The 17727-nt window shown below is 34.8% G+C and overlaps 3 protein-coding genes across 3 annotated transcripts; 2 read left to right on the top strand and 1 right to left on the bottom strand.

The window, feature by feature from the left end:
• Nucleotides 1-1851: 1851 nt before the first annotated feature.
• On the bottom strand, nt 1852-3299 carry LOC125077706 (succinate dehydrogenase assembly factor 2-B, mitochondrial-like). Its single transcript, XM_047689712.1, has 3 exons — nt 3138-3299; nt 2928-3061; nt 1852-2527 (listed from the first exon to the last, which is right to left on the bottom strand). Exons 1-3 carry the CDS (start codon nt 3153-3155, stop codon nt 2257-2259), a joined length of 423 nt encoding a protein of 140 aa, XP_047545668.1. The 5' UTR covers nt 3156-3299; the 3' UTR covers nt 1852-2256.
• A 1877-nt stretch (nt 3300-5176) lies between these two features.
• Nucleotides 5177-9946, top strand: LOC125077993 (cytoplasmic dynein 2 heavy chain 1-like). The gene is made up of 12 exons (XM_047690127.1): nt 5177-5265; nt 6595-6728; nt 6987-7231; nt 7416-7515; nt 7611-7750; nt 7865-8086; nt 8228-8371; nt 8453-8671; nt 8908-9093; nt 9612-9740; nt 9825-9883; nt 9925-9946. The coding sequence occupies exons 1-12, from the start codon at nt 5177-5179 to the stop codon at nt 9944-9946; spliced, it is 1689 nt and encodes a 562-aa protein (XP_047546083.1).
• On the top strand, nt 9900-14866 carry LOC125077992 (cytoplasmic dynein 2 heavy chain 1-like). Its single transcript, XM_047690126.1, has 11 exons — nt 9900-9970; nt 10052-10204; nt 10357-10569; nt 10760-11012; nt 11265-11408; nt 11577-11758; nt 11851-11966; nt 12601-12746; nt 12828-12995; nt 14327-14485; nt 14732-14866. Exons 1-11 carry the CDS (start codon nt 9960-9962, stop codon nt 14864-14866), a joined length of 1680 nt encoding a protein of 559 aa, XP_047546082.1. The 5' UTR covers nt 9900-9959.
• The last annotated feature ends 2861 nt before the right edge of the window (nt 14867-17727 follow it).

The raw sequence follows: 17727 nt of genomic DNA, 5'->3' as shown, positions 1-17727 counted from the left end.
TAATCACAGATATTACTGAGGCGATAGAAGCCTTGAAGGTAAAGTGGCCTAATGATGATATCCCTAAGTAAGTTACAAAACAAAAACTTTGGGATTCGCTATTGGTCCACATTACACTATACAGCTTGACACAAAATTTAACAAGTGCCCAAAACCGTGCCAGGCTTCTAGCGTTATCAACGAAAGAGTCAAGTCAGTGGTTGAACTGATTACCCTCTAAAAATATTGGGACACTTTTAGATAATGAATGTTTCCGCATATCAATTGGTCTCCGATTGGGAACACCGCTGTGCTCTGAGCACAGATGCCCGTGTGGAAAGGAGGTGGATTCTTTCGGTTTACATGGTCTCTCATGCCCAAGGAGTACAGGCAGGATTTTCCGCTACGGTTCTCTTAATGATACAATAAAAAGGGCTCTTGCCACCATCGACGTTCCTGCTCTTACAGAGCCTCGTGGAATGAGACGTGATGATAGTAAAAGACCTGATGGATTAACATTGGTTCCCTGGGAACGAGGACGGACCCTTGTGTGAGACGCTACATGCGTTGACACGTTGTCCCCGTCTCCTATCATATCCGAGAAATATTGTTAAGAGCCGGTGCCGCTGTGAAAAAAGCTGAAGCAAAAAAAAGATCTAAATATTCGTGTCTTATGTCAAATTACTTTTTTGTCCCTTTTGCTGTGGAAACCCTTGGCCCTTGGAGTGATGGTGCAAAAAGCTTCATCAAAAGTATTAACACCTCGCCTTATTGCCTCCACTGGTGACAGGAGGGCTGGTTCGTTTTTAGCCCAGAGGATCGGAATTGCGATTCAACGGGGAAATGCTGCAACTAGCATTCTTGCCACCATTCCACGCGGTCAAGATTTATACTGTAACTATTTTTAATTCATATTTGTATATATATTTAAGCACTTAATGTTATCAATTCTTATGTTAATAAATATCCGTGAATTTTATGGATTAAATGTACAACCAATATATTTGGCAATTGCTAGGATTAAACCAATAATTTTTTGGAGCAGAAGACATTTATAGGACGACAGTAAGTTAGTTAAGTAGAGGAGGTATATGGTTATGGCGATAAATTTATTGATGATTATTTTTTTTCTATTTAATTCAAGAACTTCTTTTTACATTTTGTGATACTACAAAATATTTGGAAAACTTACGTCTTCCTTTTTAGGTTCGCAGCAATATTTTTTTATACTCAGCATATTACCGGCCGATTTTCGGTTTCTATTTTACCTTTTTTCTATACACACATAGCCTATTCTTATCGAAGAAGGAATATCAATAAACTAACTCTAGATTTACGCATTCCATGCGATTTTCCAATAGCACACCTATATTATGGACTACTAACAGTTCTTAATCAATATATATTTACTTAATTAATTAAACACTATCCCACTCAACTACTTACGTCCACTTTAATTTCACATCACACTTTTATTCCATGGCTTATTCGACATTCAAAACTCAACCTTTTCTCAAATCCATAATGAATGCTATAGAACATTAAAGCTCTCGATCAATGATATTCGCGTCGATTTGATGTCAAATGTGGTTTTTTGCCCGTTTTGGTTGGCTACAGTTTCATTGGATAAAGACTAAAAACTAATATCAATCACTGATAATTTGTTATTCCGATGTGTTTATTGAATGATTAGATGTATATATTTAATTTGAACAACTGTAAAATCTGATATTATATATAAAACAACTAAAACAATAGTAGAGAAGAAAGAATTATTTCATTGTAAGCCTATATTTTTTAAATAATTAAAAAAATAGACATAAAATGTTATCTTTATTTTTTATTGTTCTAGAAAGTACTACATACTTTATTTAACATTTTTAACTATGATTGTTATCTATTATTATTTTCCATTCTTAAAATTGACATAAAATATATCTAAGAAATTTAAATTGCCCTGAAGCCCAAGAGTATATAACTTCCCATGGAAATATTGAAACAAAGAACAATACTGTCACAAGTTATTGAAGTAGTTGAAGATAATTTTCTTTTATGATAATAAATAATTGATATTTGTGTGCAACCTAAATATTACTATAATTTGCTTCACATTTTGAAGAAAATCTACTACTAATATATTCTATTTAATAATAATACTTTATAAACATTATTAAAGTAATCAATTTATAATTTAACATTTACTAAGTCTATAATTAATTGATTTCTAAACATAATCTGATTCTACATACTATTCAAGTAATTACAAATTAAATATAATTAGTATAGAGGTGGTTGTGATAGAGCATTTCTGTTTTCATTCTTTGCATGTTTCTTTAGAAGATCCATGACTTCATTGTCAAACTCTTTTGGTGTTGGTTTCTTTTCAATAATCCAGTAAAATATGTCCCAATCATTGCTGGGAGAATTGATGAGACGATCATACATCATTGTTTGGTTCTCATTAAAACCATCCAAATGTTTTTTAGCAAAAGTACTTAGAAGAAGATCATTCTCCAACATTCCTCTCTTGCGTGACTGGTAATGAAGTCTGAAAAAAGGAATATAACCATATTTAGTTACTTGATATAAGAATGCATGGTAGATGGGCTATCTGATGAAAATGATTACACCAATGGACATAAGCTTTCTCAAAAATATTTACCAACCCTTACCACCAATTTTGAGAACTAAGATGTTATGGTTCTTTATACTAGGCCTTTCGTTACACTGGCTCTCTCAAACACAACAATACTATATTGTTTCTTAGTGCTAGGATGTAAGATGAATGGGTGATACCTATCCCGTCTATGTGGCTCGCACAAATTCAAGTTATAATATTCCAAGTATCATATTATATTCATTTGTAAAACCAAGTTTATTATTTCATATATTAAATGACGATGATGTTTAATAAATAGTTTTTTGTAAAATTGCTAAAGAGTTGGTACCTGGCCTTCCTCTTTTCTAATGTTTGTGGTTTGTCTACATCATAAACTGGAATTTCCATGTAAGTCGTGTCTACATGTTGTGTGGTATCGCTAGAAAGTGTAATAGCTTGTAATTTACGAATAGCGTTGACAACCTGGAAATAATTATACAGAAAAGTAAGGTTAAAAGAAAATTTTGGGTATCAAATTAATAAATTTTAATGTACTTACTGATCGACCGCGCAGCATAGTGGAATAATGTAATCACGACAAATTATAATTTTGTAATTGTCGCAATCTGGAAACTTGATACAAGGCAAAGTTAGGTTTCAGAAAATAACTATATAGAAGAGAACTGTAATTTTCACTTTGACTTTGACAATAGATTTATATTTGTTAATGACTTTTGAGTTGACTTAATTTTAATTACATTATTGCCAAAGTAAAAAAATGTACTGACTACTGATGGTGAATATATTCCATTACACTCTTTTTTTAAACATACATCTTATATGTTTCAAAGATATATTATATCCAATTGTTATAAATTGTTTATTTTGGATTAGGGTAAATAACAATTGTCATAATGAGTTGTCAAATATCGTTTGAGTTTAAACGTCAAACAACCTTTATTTATAAGCCGGTTGCTATGACAACAAAGTAAAAACATTTCCCTTTTAAGCATTAATGTTATGGATTTGTGATCGATAGGCTTCTATTTTTGAGCTAAAATGAGCCTTGTTCGTGAATTTATATTAAATGCAACAGGTAAAATAAAGTATTTGGATATCGCTAAACTTTGTATTAGAAATAAGAACACATTATAATAATGTATTTTTTTGTAATGTTACACTATTGCATCATAAAATTTTTACTAGAAGACGACCAATGACACCATCGCAAGATATATCGCAATTAGACATAGTTTAAGGTCAACTCTTTTTCGTTTCAACTGAATGATTCGATTTGGTGATACGGCTTTCTTCAAGCCCAACTACTCAGACAGGCTTGCAGACTTTATGAGTGAGCCAGGGTAACTATAGGCAATAGGGACCTAAACATCTCTAATCTCAAGGTTGGTGTCGCATAGGCGTTATAAGGAATTGTTACCAGTTTTTGTAGTGGAGACCACTTACCATGGGATGGCCTATAAGAGATAGAAAGCACAGAATTTGTTAAATAATCAAGAAAAGCTAGATTTTGATTTGTACCTAACTGGTACTAATACTTATACTTTCTAAAGTAATTAATTTAAAAATAATTTTAAAGTAATTGAATGTTATTTAACTATTTGAATTTCAAATTTTCAAAATATTTCAGAAAAATTCTTTTGTATACCAACACAAGAAGTTAAGGAGCAAAATGAAGAAGCATTAATAAATTTTATTCATAACTCTCAATCACTTGTGCTACAAATTGTTATGAATAGTGGACAATCACTACTATTTTTTACAATGGTTAGTTATGTAATTTTTTTCTGAACATATATAATATAAGTTTTCGCCTGGAACTTTGCCTTCGTGCTGGGGGAGGCAGTTGTAGGTTATCGATTTAAAAAAATAACCTATTTAAATTGGTGTTCAAGCTTGTTTTGTACTAAATTCCATCAAATTCAGTTGGGTGGTTTAGCTGTAAAAGTGTAACAGACAGTGTCTCTTTAATATTAATATGGTATATGTATTTGTTGTGTAATAAATATGTATTCAAACTTATTGTAGATTCAAGATGGTATGAAAAAATCTATAATATTTTATAAAACATCTGCACAAGAATTAACTAGTCAAGATTCTCTAAATAATATAAATATTATCACTCTGACTACTGGCGCAGCAGAGTCATTGTATCAAATTTTGAGACAAATCTATAGTCCTTTACTTGCTGTGGTGAGTATTACTTAAGACATTAATATTCAATTTATCTTTAATAACAATAAAAAAAATTAATATTTGACTCTCGAGAAAATCAATAAAATACAAAGATATTATAAATATTGATTCTTATCTTGAAATATATTTTTTAATAACTGTATAATTAATTTGTTAACTCAGGGAGAAGATCTGTATTCAAACAAACTTCAAAAAAATCTCTCAGATTTACAAGCCAATTTGAGAGCCCTTACTCACGACAAAGAACATGAAAATACGAAAGGTAAAAATTTGTGCAATTAAGATCCATTGATATCGCAACCATGATTACAGATTTATTAATGTTGCTATATTCACATTGCAGTAATTTTGTCTATTGAAGATGAAATAGACTATTGGAAAACAATGGGACAAAAAAGGGATGCTAATAGAACAGAAATAGAAGCAGCATCTTCATTTTGTGTGCTGTTTGAAGATGTTTTTGAGGAAATTAGGTCAGCAATGTTTAATTTTCAAAATTAAATTTCTGATTCTTTTTCTAAAATTTTGTTTGTAAAGGTTCTTAATAATTCTTCTATTAAATTTTATAATCAATCTTAGTAATCCTACATTTGGCACTTTATTCAAACACACCTGACCAGCTGTAATACAAAAACAATTTGATGTAGCTATTAAGAGCACATATTTTCATGTACCCAAGATATAAGAACCAGACCAAGAACATTAAAACTGTTGTAAATAACTTTAGCACATTTTTGTAATTTATCCATATTATTTGTATGGGATTTTAGTGACTCCAAATTCTTGTTAGATCTGTAAAAAATCCAAGTATTTTTTACATTAGGCATTAGCAGCCCGTAAATGTCCCACTGCTGGGATAAAGGCCTCCTCTCCCTTTGAGGAGAAGGTTTTGGAGCATTTTCCACCACGCTGCTCCAATGCGGGTTGGCGGAATACACATGTGGCAGAATTTCGTTGAAATTAGACACATGCAGGTTTCCTCACGATGTTTTCCTTCACCGCCGAGCACGAGATGAATTATAAACACAAATTAAGCACATGAAATTTCAGTGGTGCCTGCCTGGGTTTGAACCCGAAATCATCGGTTAAGATGCACGCGTTCTAGCCACTGGGCCATCTCGGCTCTTATTTTTTACGTAACAAAATTATTCTCTTTCACTTTCCATCTCGAGTGGAGGGACACTCTGTCGTTGTCATTATATTTGAAACTATAAAGTTTGAGCTTACTCTGCTTACTTATTTTAATAATATTTACAACTTACTGTTACAAATCAACGCAAACAAAGCTTACCTCTTTATCATGGTACAAGCCTTGTTTATGCTCAATAGATTTCCCATTTGCAACATCTCGTGACGTATCAAACGTTTTTTTACCTATGCATTATTTTTACCACTTTGGTAGCAACGAAACCCTTATTTTATCGGCTTACAGAATGATTTTTCAATAACATATTATTATAGTATTCAAATAATGTAAAATATAAAAGCCTGAGCTCTAATTTCTATAATTCTAATTTTAACAAAGATAAAACTTTCAAACCACTCTTGATTGCCTATAGGTATATGATGATACTTATAATCCTGCTAACGTAGAAGAAAAATTCCTCCCCTAAGCGGGTTGAATTATTTATTCGGAAATAAATATTAAATAGTAATTAAATTACTTACTATATTGAACCCCTGAACAAAATGTCATGCTTGCAATGCATTAGACATTGGTATAGTTAGTAAATATTTTTTTTTTTTAAATAGTTGTTTTTAAATTCTGGACCATAAATTCATTTGGTAATTTTATTTGTTAGATCTTTACAAACCAGTGTTATGCAAGAAGTTAAAGATTCCGCTGAGAATATTGCTGGAATATTAGATGACGTGTGGAGGTATACAGTACATCCGTATTCAGAGAATAGAATGATTCATATTTTTGATATAATTGGTAAGCATGGAATTCCTAAATCTATTTCACCATTTGACAACGAATGGCAACATATATTTTATAATACTTTGTTTATTTAAGATATCAATAATTTAAAAACAGTCGAAATTAATAAAATGTAACAATGTTAATGTCTAAGATTTTCAGTATTATTCGTTCCTTAGTTATTGGTAAAGTCTACATTTGTATATACGTATAAAGAAAGAATTATAATTAAAAAAAAAGATGTAATTTTATAATAATCATCTTTATTTTAAGGACATGTTATCTGCTCGGTTATTCAAAAAGCTGTTTCACAAATAGACCCATGGAAGATCAATGATGGGTTCAAAGACAATGAAATTCTTGTGCTCATGACGGAAGGACTTAATGTTGTACAAACGTGGATCGGTGCTTGTAAATCACTCACCGAGACATATTGGCCGAACTATGCTTTACATCCCTGGAAAGGAAACGCATACATACCAAACTTCTGCGTCAATTTTGAAACAAGACTAAAAGAGGTAAAGTACAAATAAGTATAATGTAATATATATAAAAAGGATTTAAGGTAACTTGAGCTTTATGAGTGGTGGAAAGTGGTAGAAAAAAAACTGAACTCTTATTTTCTCTAAAGTAGTCACTGGATCGTTTCTAGGCTGTTGAGATAAAATAAGAATACTACAGAAAACTCATTTAATATTTCAGATACATAATATTAGATCTACTTATAACCAATTGATAAAATTGCTAACTGAGAATGAGAAAGTTGAATTAAATAGTCATCAATTTTTAGAGCCTTTCAAGAGTAAGTAATCATTTCTGTTATATTGTTTTTGGTACATTTTATTATATATATTAAATAATATACATGTAATGTTTGCAAATTACCTCTTTATTTAGATATTAACATATGGATTTATAATGGTCCGAATCAGTCATGGGAATCAGCTGTTGCAAATTTTTCGGCTAAAATAAGACCTGCGGAATCTAAAATAACGGAAAAACTTAAACCACGCATGAATAATACATCTACTAAGCAGGTAACATTTTTAAACTATAAATGTGACCTGTAACAAATTTATTCTCACGACGTTTATGGCAAAATTGTTATGCACTTAATTTATATGGGTATATTAATGCAGTCTGATTTTCAGATGCTGTACGAGTTTATTAGATACAAAACTCTCATAAACAGGCCGCTAGTTAAACATGCTCTCAGCAATGAGCTAGACATCTTCGTAAGCTCCCTTCTTGCGATGCTCAAAACGATACAGAGCCAGATGGACTCTGACGAAGTAGACGTACAGATGTACCAGCCGGCGGAGATGTCGCCCCTCGTGCAGCGAGTGCAGTGGGCTAAGCAAATGGAGGCGAAGGTTTCTTTCTATTATTTTTATTTGTTCCTCTATCCTGTCTGCAATAAAAGTGCACGCTATATTTAAAATTACATTACATTTACTTTTATGAATATAATTTTCGAATCAAAAAATTTAAAACAATAATTTACCATATTTCAGGTGAAGGAAGTAGTGATTTGCATCGAAAATTATCTCGGCGAATTCGAAAACAGCGAGGAGGTGCTGAAGCTTGCATCTCAACTTCTGAGAGATCTCAAAACTACGTACACCCAGCTGCACGAAGACTGGTCCAGAGATATCCAGGTATACTCGGCTGTAGATGTCATCGAGGAGACCAGAGATGTGCATAAGGCAAGTGTACCCACAGTCGGGCTCTCTCCGCAGGCGCTCGTGCGGGACGAGTCGGCGGCGGCGGGCGACGGGCCCGTGGTGCGCTTCTCGCGGGAGGAGCGCCTCATGGAGGTGCGCTTCGAGCCGCGACTGGTGCGCGCCGAGAGCGAGGCGCGCGCGCTGGCCGCCCTGGCGCTGGCGCCGCCCGCCGCGCTCCGCGTCGCGCTGGCCGCGCTCACGGCGCCGCTCGCGCACGCGCGCGCCCTGCACCAGGCACGTGCTGCTCATGTCTTCCCGTGCGCGGCAGTGTATTCAGTCATCGATCGTGTCTTTCGTGAATCACAATCGGATCAGGGCACCTTAGAGACCCTTGGTTGGCGACGCATCGGCTATGTAATGTAGGGATTACGTTTGATACGACGCCAATATCTGTAGGCGATGGTGATTGTCGGCCGTCAAGCGGCGCATTTACCTATCTAGCTTTCTGTTGTAAATAAAAACAAATACAGGTGGCGTCTTTCCATAATACGTTGGGTGAACGTATGATCCCGTCGACGCGGCCTATGATGCTGCAGGCAGCTCTGGAGCTAGCGGCGCTCGTACAGGATGACCAGCCGCTGTATTGGCATGACGAGGAAAAATTGATCGACTACACAGAACGACTGAAACGAGTGGTCCTTAAGCTAGAGGGTCAGGTGCGTTAATGCTCACAAATTGTACAAGCAAATTGCATTAAATTATTATACTGTAAATGTATTCTTAGACATCTATTACTATATTTGTATATATGTATGTGAGCCTTAAGGAAAAAAAAATAACGATTTAAAAACATATTAAAAAAGTGAAATAATCATTTTATTTTGTTATAAATTAACTTTATTTTCCTTATTTATTAAACATATATTCCTTAACTGAAAACCTTGAGTAGCTGTCGATTACTGCAAATTGTTCCCATAGAAACACGGTAGTAAATAATAGATTTTATTCGTGCGATGCGTTTTCATGCAGATGCACATCTGACTTTTCAATATGTTGTTACATAAAATTGTCTGATACTTTACAATTTAATAACAATCTCTTGGGACTTGTCGTAAAGGGCGGTCCCTCACGGGAGTTTTAAAATATTTCTTTAAATGAATTACCCGCGTCCTAAAAACCTGCAATTAGTTGTAAACGTTAGCTTTTAATAGTAATCATTGGTATTTTGTTTCAGAACACATATTTAACGGGACAACATTTAGCCATCCGAAATATAATTGTAAAACTTATGGATACTGATCTTCTCGCCAAACAAAGTGAATGGAAAAAAGGGATAAAAGATATAAGGGATATTATAGAAAAGGTACAATTTTTTTACCTCATTGACTACCGTTTTATTGTTATATGCATTCATTTAATCTAAAAATATTTTTGCTACTGTCCAAAGGTGGAGGCAAATGGCTACAAAAACACCGACATGTGGCGCTCGCACTGGGATTTTCAGTTGTATAAAACTCTTGAATTTCAATACATCAAGACGCTACTAGCTCTACACAAGCACTTCCCTAAAGTACGAGTTGATATGGTTTTGCGGTAAGCAGAATATAAACTTTTTATTATTCTGAAATACAGAGTACGAGACTCTGTACTCTGTAATATTTTTACTCGCTTCAGTGATCGGACAGTCCGCCTACAGCCTCCGTTAGAAGAAATACGCGTGCAACACTACAGTCAGCTGCGCCGGCTGGTGTCGCTGCCCAATCACTTCGTGGGTCTGCGGGCCAATATAGCCGACGAGAAATCTATCTTTGCATCCATCGTCGAAAAGTAAGCGTCCCACGTACCAAACGGAGCAATTTCATCGCTAAAGATTAGCAAAACTATCAAATATATATAATATCGTAAAATCAATGTAGTACCTCAAAATTCAGCAACGAGTAGATAGTCGCGTACGTAATATTGAGGGCGGTAACGGGCAGGCACGGCTGGCTCGGCAACCGCGCCGTGCGCGAGCTGGAGGCGGCGCTGCGGGCGGCGCGCGGCGCGTGCGCGCGGTGGGCGCGGCGCGCGGCGCTGGCGTGCGTGCGCGACCTGGACGCGCTCTGCGCGCGCCATCTGCGCCGCGTCGCCGACTGGGAGGACAACTTCAAGGCCTGCAAGGCGCTCGGCCAGGCCGTGGCCAAGATGACTTTGTGAGTTCCTCGACTTGTAGCTCTGTGTCGTGTCGAGAATATCGGTTCGGATGACTTAAATTTTAAGTAGTGTACTACCGTACTGAACGATAATTTATTATAGTTTGGGCCTCATCGGTTATTAAAGAGAAAACGAATATACGTCATAGTTGATAAGTATCGAAAATTCATGAAAACATCCACTTTTCAGTGACGACGAAAAAATAGAATGGATAACTATCGGAACGGCCACGTTGCGTCGCGAGTTTGAAGCTCAAACGCGCAACCTGTGGGCCTGTCTCATGTCGTCCTTGCAAGCGAGCTGTCGCGACGACGCTGTCGCGTTAGAGTCTTTTATGGCCAACGCTACTGTCATGCTAGAAAACAAGGAATTGCCTAAGAACGCTAAAGATTTAGCTGAAATAAGTTCCAAGCAACAGGCGCTACAGGAGCAGATGCCCGAGGTGATATGTTTATACCCCACGCACCGCACATTTAAATAAAGTACATTTTATGTAGTAATATATAATTCTTATAGAAAGATAATCGAAGACTTTGAAAGCTACCTCTATTTATCAAATTATATTATATATTGGTATAGGTATGAAACAATTATTCAAATGTTAATAATAAGATACACTTACATTAAATTATTTATAAGATAGTATGATGTAATATAATATGAATGCAGTAATTGTTAATGTTTATGACCTTAGATGGAGAAAACAGTTGAGGATCTAAAGAGAAAAGGATACTTGCTTCGGACCTGGGGTGGAGATTCATCGATCGATAACACAATACGAGATTGGGAAAAATTGCGCGAACAAATTCTTAGTCAACGAGAAATGTTCAACCATCAGGTATATAATAATATAATCAAAGTTTAAGACACTCCACATATAGTAAACTTTTCAGACAAAGTTTGTACATTTGCGAAATCCAACATAATGAGACGTGATATATCAAAGACTACGTCAATTTAATTAGTATAGTCGCTTCCGATGATTCCTTCGAACGTCTCTCGCTAGGCCGAAATAGTGAAGAGCAACCTAAAGGGGTCCTGGGAGAACCTGCACGGCGAAGTGGAGGCGTGGGTGTCGCGCTGCGGGCGCCTCGAGCACGCGCACGCGGACATGCGGCAGCGCGCGCGCGACGCCCTGCACGCCGCCGACGTCGCGCAGCGCCTGCTCGCCGCGCGCGCGCAGCTCGCGTGAGTGCCCGCCCGCCGCCGCGCCGCCTCCTCCCCGCCGCCTCCTCCCCGCCGCCTCCCCGACCGGAGTTGACATACTTGTTACCTTGCAGGACCGACTGTGACAAGTTTAATATGAAACTGGAAATTTCGGACACGTGGAGGGAAGCGGAGAGACTCATGAATGATCTCTTAAACCTTTGGACCGTACTGAAAGAATATGGTGATGGTAAGTGAGAGAGTCGAAAGAGGCAAAGATATGTGGCCTACTCGTACCGTAGCGAACACTAATAGTGAGTAAACTCCTCTGATCAGTAGAGAAAGCCGGCAGTTAGACGATTTTTTTACCACACTTTTGTAACGATATATTGCATTTTATAAAGTTTCTAAAACTTTTGTCCGGTTCTTTATTACTCGACAAAAAGTAAGCGTGAGATTTTTGTTTCTACACATTGTTGTGTAGTTTTGTGTTGTGTTTACAATTGTGACTCGGTCAACAGAGCGACTACCATCTTCTTAACGTCCATTAATTGCTCGTTCAATTCGCCAATTTTACTCACCATAGTGTAAATCTAAATTTCAAAGATTTAATTTTGAATATTAAATTATGTAACTGTAACAACTTTGAATAATAACTGCGGATGCTCTAAATAAGGTGACTTCGACCCATAAATTATTTACATATCTTATAAGTATGCAGGTAGTATTTATTTATTAGAATGCATCTAAAATAATAACGTCAAAAACGAATTGGCACAAATAATACTAACAAGTTTTTAACAAAATAAGACATTATTTTTTTTTATTTTTAATAGTAACATATGGCGACATAGTATAATATTCAATATTTTCTTTTTTTGTAGAGTTTGAAGAGCTAGCTGGTCAAGAATGGATAATTTTTCAAAAGAAACTTCATGTTCTCGACGATTTCGTAGCCAAGTGGAACAGTCAATTGGAACCGTATACCAACGTCACCTTATACATAAAACAAGAACTTGAAAATTATTGCGTAAGATTTTTATTTTCCCCGGTTTTCGTATCTGCAAGTTTTATATTTTTATAATTTTACTATAAAATTTGTCGTCAACAGGAACTTACAACAGCGTTAAAGTACCTACGTGGCACAGATTTCACCGAAAATCATTGGCGAGAAGTATTTAGTCTTATAGAACTGGAATACATCAAACCGGAAACGCTATTAGTAAAAGATTTGTTGAAAGTTGGACCCAATATCAAGAAACAGATGAAGACGTTGCAGGTTCATAATATTTAATTAAATTTATTAACGCTCTTAATCATATATTTATATTTAACATGGTATATTATACAGTACAGTGAAAAGCAAATAAAAAAAAATGTTTTTGATCATATTATTATTGATCGTTTAAAACACAGTAGTAGCTGGGCTTTATCCAAGCCTGTCTGGGTAGGTACCACCCACTCATCAGATATTCTACCGCCAAGCAGTAATACGCAGTATTATTTCGGGTTGAATTGTGAGTGAGCCAGTTTAACTATAGGTACAAGTGACATAATAGATTAGTTCCCAAGGTTGGTGACGCATTTGCAATGTAAGGAATGCTTAATATGTCAGCGCCATTGTCTATGGGCGGTAGTGATCACTTACCATAAGGTGGCCCATTTGCTTGTCCGCCAATTTGTATCATAAAAAAAAAAAATTGAAAATAATTATACAGGTTGTGATTACTGGACTACAGGTATTATGTTATTTATTTAACTGTAGCTTCGAACGAGTATGTAGCTAAATTCTAATGCAGTTTACAATATATGATGCTATTAAAGTTAGAAGTGCAGTTCTCCCGACCGATTTAAACCAAGGCGGCAATTGATAAAAGGTTTAGCCTTCTGCACGATACATGTTACACTGCGTACTTGTATACACAGGTGCACTCCTCACGCTGACGGCTAATCTGAAACGATAAGAAAGCTTTCAGGCGCACCCGATGGTCCTGTGCGGTTTTTATGTGGTTTATAAAGCAGTTGAGTGTAAACGCTGAAGCACTATTTCCAGATACCGTCCTGCTACCGAGATTTTTTTTACGAAAAGTTCCAATGACATTATAATTGCATTGACGTGCCGTTTAAGCCCAGGACATCAGGACCTGCGGTCATATAGTCAATATATGTACCAACGAGACCGTCAAAGACAAGAATTCGTAGTATTTTTAGTAGTAGATGGACAAAGCCCGTAACATTAACTTGGTTATGGAATGTAATAGAAATATCTATTACGTTGTTATTTTCATCTATAAGCCACTGTAATCCAACAGATTTTTTTGCATTCGAAGTTTTGACTGAAAATTTCGTTTTAAAGTGTTGAAGTCATTTGAATTCAATTATGTTTTTTCAATAGGATGTTTCACTGATTACAAATCAAAGATATAAAAAGCTTCTCTAAGAGTAAAAATAAACAAAGACAACGGACCTGTTCATTCGGTCCAATATGTCTTGTTCGTCGTCGTCGGCGTGTTTCAAAACTTATATTACTAACTTTTCATCAAAACTTATATGAATTGTAATAAAGTAAATTGATAAGATAATGAGTTGTAACTTGGATTAATCAAATAGAAAATAAGCGCAGCCGCATCGAGCGAGGCCACCATCAGATGCGCGCTCAACGAGCTGGAGCTGTGGTTCGCGGGCGCCAGGCTGGCGCTCGTGCAGCGCGCAGACAAGGCGCAGAGACGAATCAGCATCGTCACCAATTACAAGGAGATGATGTCTAAGGTAGAGGTATCGATTCATTCGGTTATTCGAGACGCTTTTCGGTAATATTTGTGTATACACTGGTGCTTTGCAAAATTGCAAATATGTCTCAGGCCCTTCAATGAACAGTGATTAAAGGTACTCACAATCCGGTCTCAAAAATTGATTTGATTGATATAGATCGAGTAGATATAATGAATTTAACAAGAATGTTTAAAAAGATAATTTGCGGACACTGGCAGTACTAAACCATCGAGTATGGTGCAGGTCGAGGAGCAGCAGTGGGTGGTGTCGTCGGCGGGCGCGGCGGGCGCGGCGGGCGGCGCGTGGGAGGCGCGCCTCGGCGTCGCGCACCGCCTCGCGCGCGCCGCGCACCACGCGCAGCGCAGGTGCGTACACTAGCGGGCCTTCGTAGCTATAAAAGCTGGGATAACACTTTTTAGAATATTTCACGTTGCCAATTTTGTTTGGATAGGTGCTAATGTTTTAAATACTGTATTCCATTTGGAATTTCCTTCTTTTCGAAGAGAGTGAGACTATGTTATATGAATAAGACGAGTCCTTGAAAGGTCAAACAAATTGCAAACATCGACACTGCTGTCAATAAATTAAAATTTCTTTATTCAATATTAAACTGATGAAGCTGTTTTTTTTTTAATTTTTATGGGTTCGTAAGCTTACTAATTGCATAATATTTTTTGAACACAATTATATATCGCAGTATATATTTTTTTATTTAACAATAAAAGCAGTTTCCTATGATATTATAATAAAACCGTTTACGGCACAGGGCTAAAATCCTCGTTTGTTTAGTAAAACTAAAAACTTAAAGTCTAATTGAATAACATAAATATCGGTAACATTTAATCGGATTGGTCAGAATATGGGTTTTTATCCAATCGACGCATTCATGAAGTCCATAACGTTAGTGTGAGCTTCCAACTATGCCATCCCATTTTATAACTGTTATTAGTTCAAAAATCAGGCAAGCAGCTTTGATAAAAGTTATAATAAGTATTTTTTCAAAACACAAACGATGTATATAAGTACCTATACTAATGTATAGAAATGTTTAAACCGTTTTGATAAGTGTCGTTAGGTTGTTATAAATATAAAATTAAATGATGGTAATATTCTCTTGGTCAATTTCGTCCATTGCAAATCGCAATCAAGAGAGACTAACGAGAGATTAAACTCCACAGAACATATTGTATTGCGCAAGTGTGTACAGAAATGCACATTCTATTCCTTGGCTCTCATAATCCAATGGTTCGGTAAATCCGAAAAGACTGAATAGAGTTCGGGTACAGGACCAGCAGCTTTATTTTTCTTTAAATAATTGTAATTCGCAAATTGTTTTTTTTAAGGTAAAACCTACGTGTTGTCCTTTACTTAGTTTTAACTATATTATTTTTTATATCAGAGATCAAAGCTAAATTTTATTATTAAATGTCGCTGTATAGGATGTGATTCGTCGCGAGTTTTTATATTTATTAAATATTATCATGTAGTACTTGCAACGAATGCAACGGCAATATAATTTCCTAGTCTGTGTAAACAAATAAAATAAAAAAATTCGATTACAATCTGATTAATATAGTTAGGACATCTCTATGACTAAATTACTATCGTATAAAATGTATAAATAATCTTTCCCTTCCATACTTAATTTAATCACTTCACTTCGGTCAGCTTATTCTGATTAAAAGTTTTGCCGTCGCAATAAGTAATCGGTAAAACATACCTTTATATATTTATTTTAAAATATTATTATATAATTTATATCTCATTTAATCGTCTAAATAAAGTGCATTCTTATCTTTCATAAATAATTGACATTGTAACATCATCGTTTTTAAAGTTTTTCAATTCTAATCAAACTTTGTTCTCATCTCAATATAAAGCTATTTTGAATTACGTAATCATCTAAATAAAAATAAGCAAGACGTATATCACATCATCACATGTTAAAGGGAAAAAAACTTAGCATGTGTTTTTGATCTTCCTAACGTTTCGTAGGATTTAGGATCCATCCATACTTACAAATATAAAGGTTATATAAAAATTATTTTTACAAAATTATTATAATAAAAATAGTTATTACACTTATTATGTACTTGGCAGCCATTACTGGCATCGCATGGTTATAAAAAAGGGCCTAGTTAAAACTTTTCTATTGAAGGACAAACATTCTCTCAACTATAAATATTCATAGAGTACAAGCATAAAAATATTCAGAAGAAGATAAATAATCAATATACATAAAAGCAATTCATTTTCATTAATTTTTTATTTTTAACTTAAAAGTCAATACAATTCGTTTTATATTTTTATAATACGTTGATACATAATGTTTTGTAATTTTAATGCTTAATAAAGCTTGCTGATAGCGTCTTTCAAAATGTAAGTTGGATTTAAAAGAGTAACAAACGAAATCTGCTTTGTATTTAATAACAATTATGCACTCTGATGTTCACGTTCTGTAGCCACGTGCTAGACAGATGTGTCTTTTCGGATTCAAAGTAATATTAATCCTCCTCTCTAAGATTTTTGTAAAATAAAAACAATAATGATATTATAGATATCATTACTGTTTTGTAATTTTTAAGCAAAAATATAATTTATTTTATTTAGCTGTTAAGTTTACCCGCTCACGTCTACCGTTTATTTTAAATATGCAATAATTTATCACAAATCAAATGATGTATGTAAATGGTACATGTCATAAAACTATTTGTACAAATATCTTAAAATATTTATTTATTTATTATAATAAATATTATTTATTTATTTATTATAATAAATAAATAATATTTAAAATAATATTTTAAAAATATCATACGGATGTAAAATATTATGGTTATGATTTAAATGTATACACGAAAAAATTATCCAAATAAATGCACGTTAATATTTACGCATTCTAGCCACTGGGGCATCTCGGTTCTCTAAGGTTCTTTACTATGTGATCATTTACTGTAAAAATAAACATGAGCTGGCACAATAGTAGAACTTTTATGTGCAAGTACATGAGAACAAATACATTTTTATATAACGCGTTTTATAACAATATGGATAAATTATAACTATTCTTATTTAATATTTCTCTAGTTGAGTATTTGCATTTTTTTGACTAGTAATATAACAAGATTTTAAAGTTATAAATAGTTACCTAACATTTTAAATTAAACAAGTTACAGTATGCAACGATATAACTTTACTTATCTCGATAACCCACCATTCAGTTCATTGAACTGAAATGT

This window comes from Vanessa atalanta, chromosome 4, assembly GCF_905147765.1.
Source record: "Vanessa atalanta chromosome 4, ilVanAtal1.2, whole genome shotgun sequence".
Taxonomy (NCBI): domain Eukaryota; kingdom Metazoa; phylum Arthropoda; class Insecta; order Lepidoptera; family Nymphalidae; genus Vanessa; species Vanessa atalanta.
This window is presented reverse-complemented; position numbering and strand designations above follow the sequence as displayed.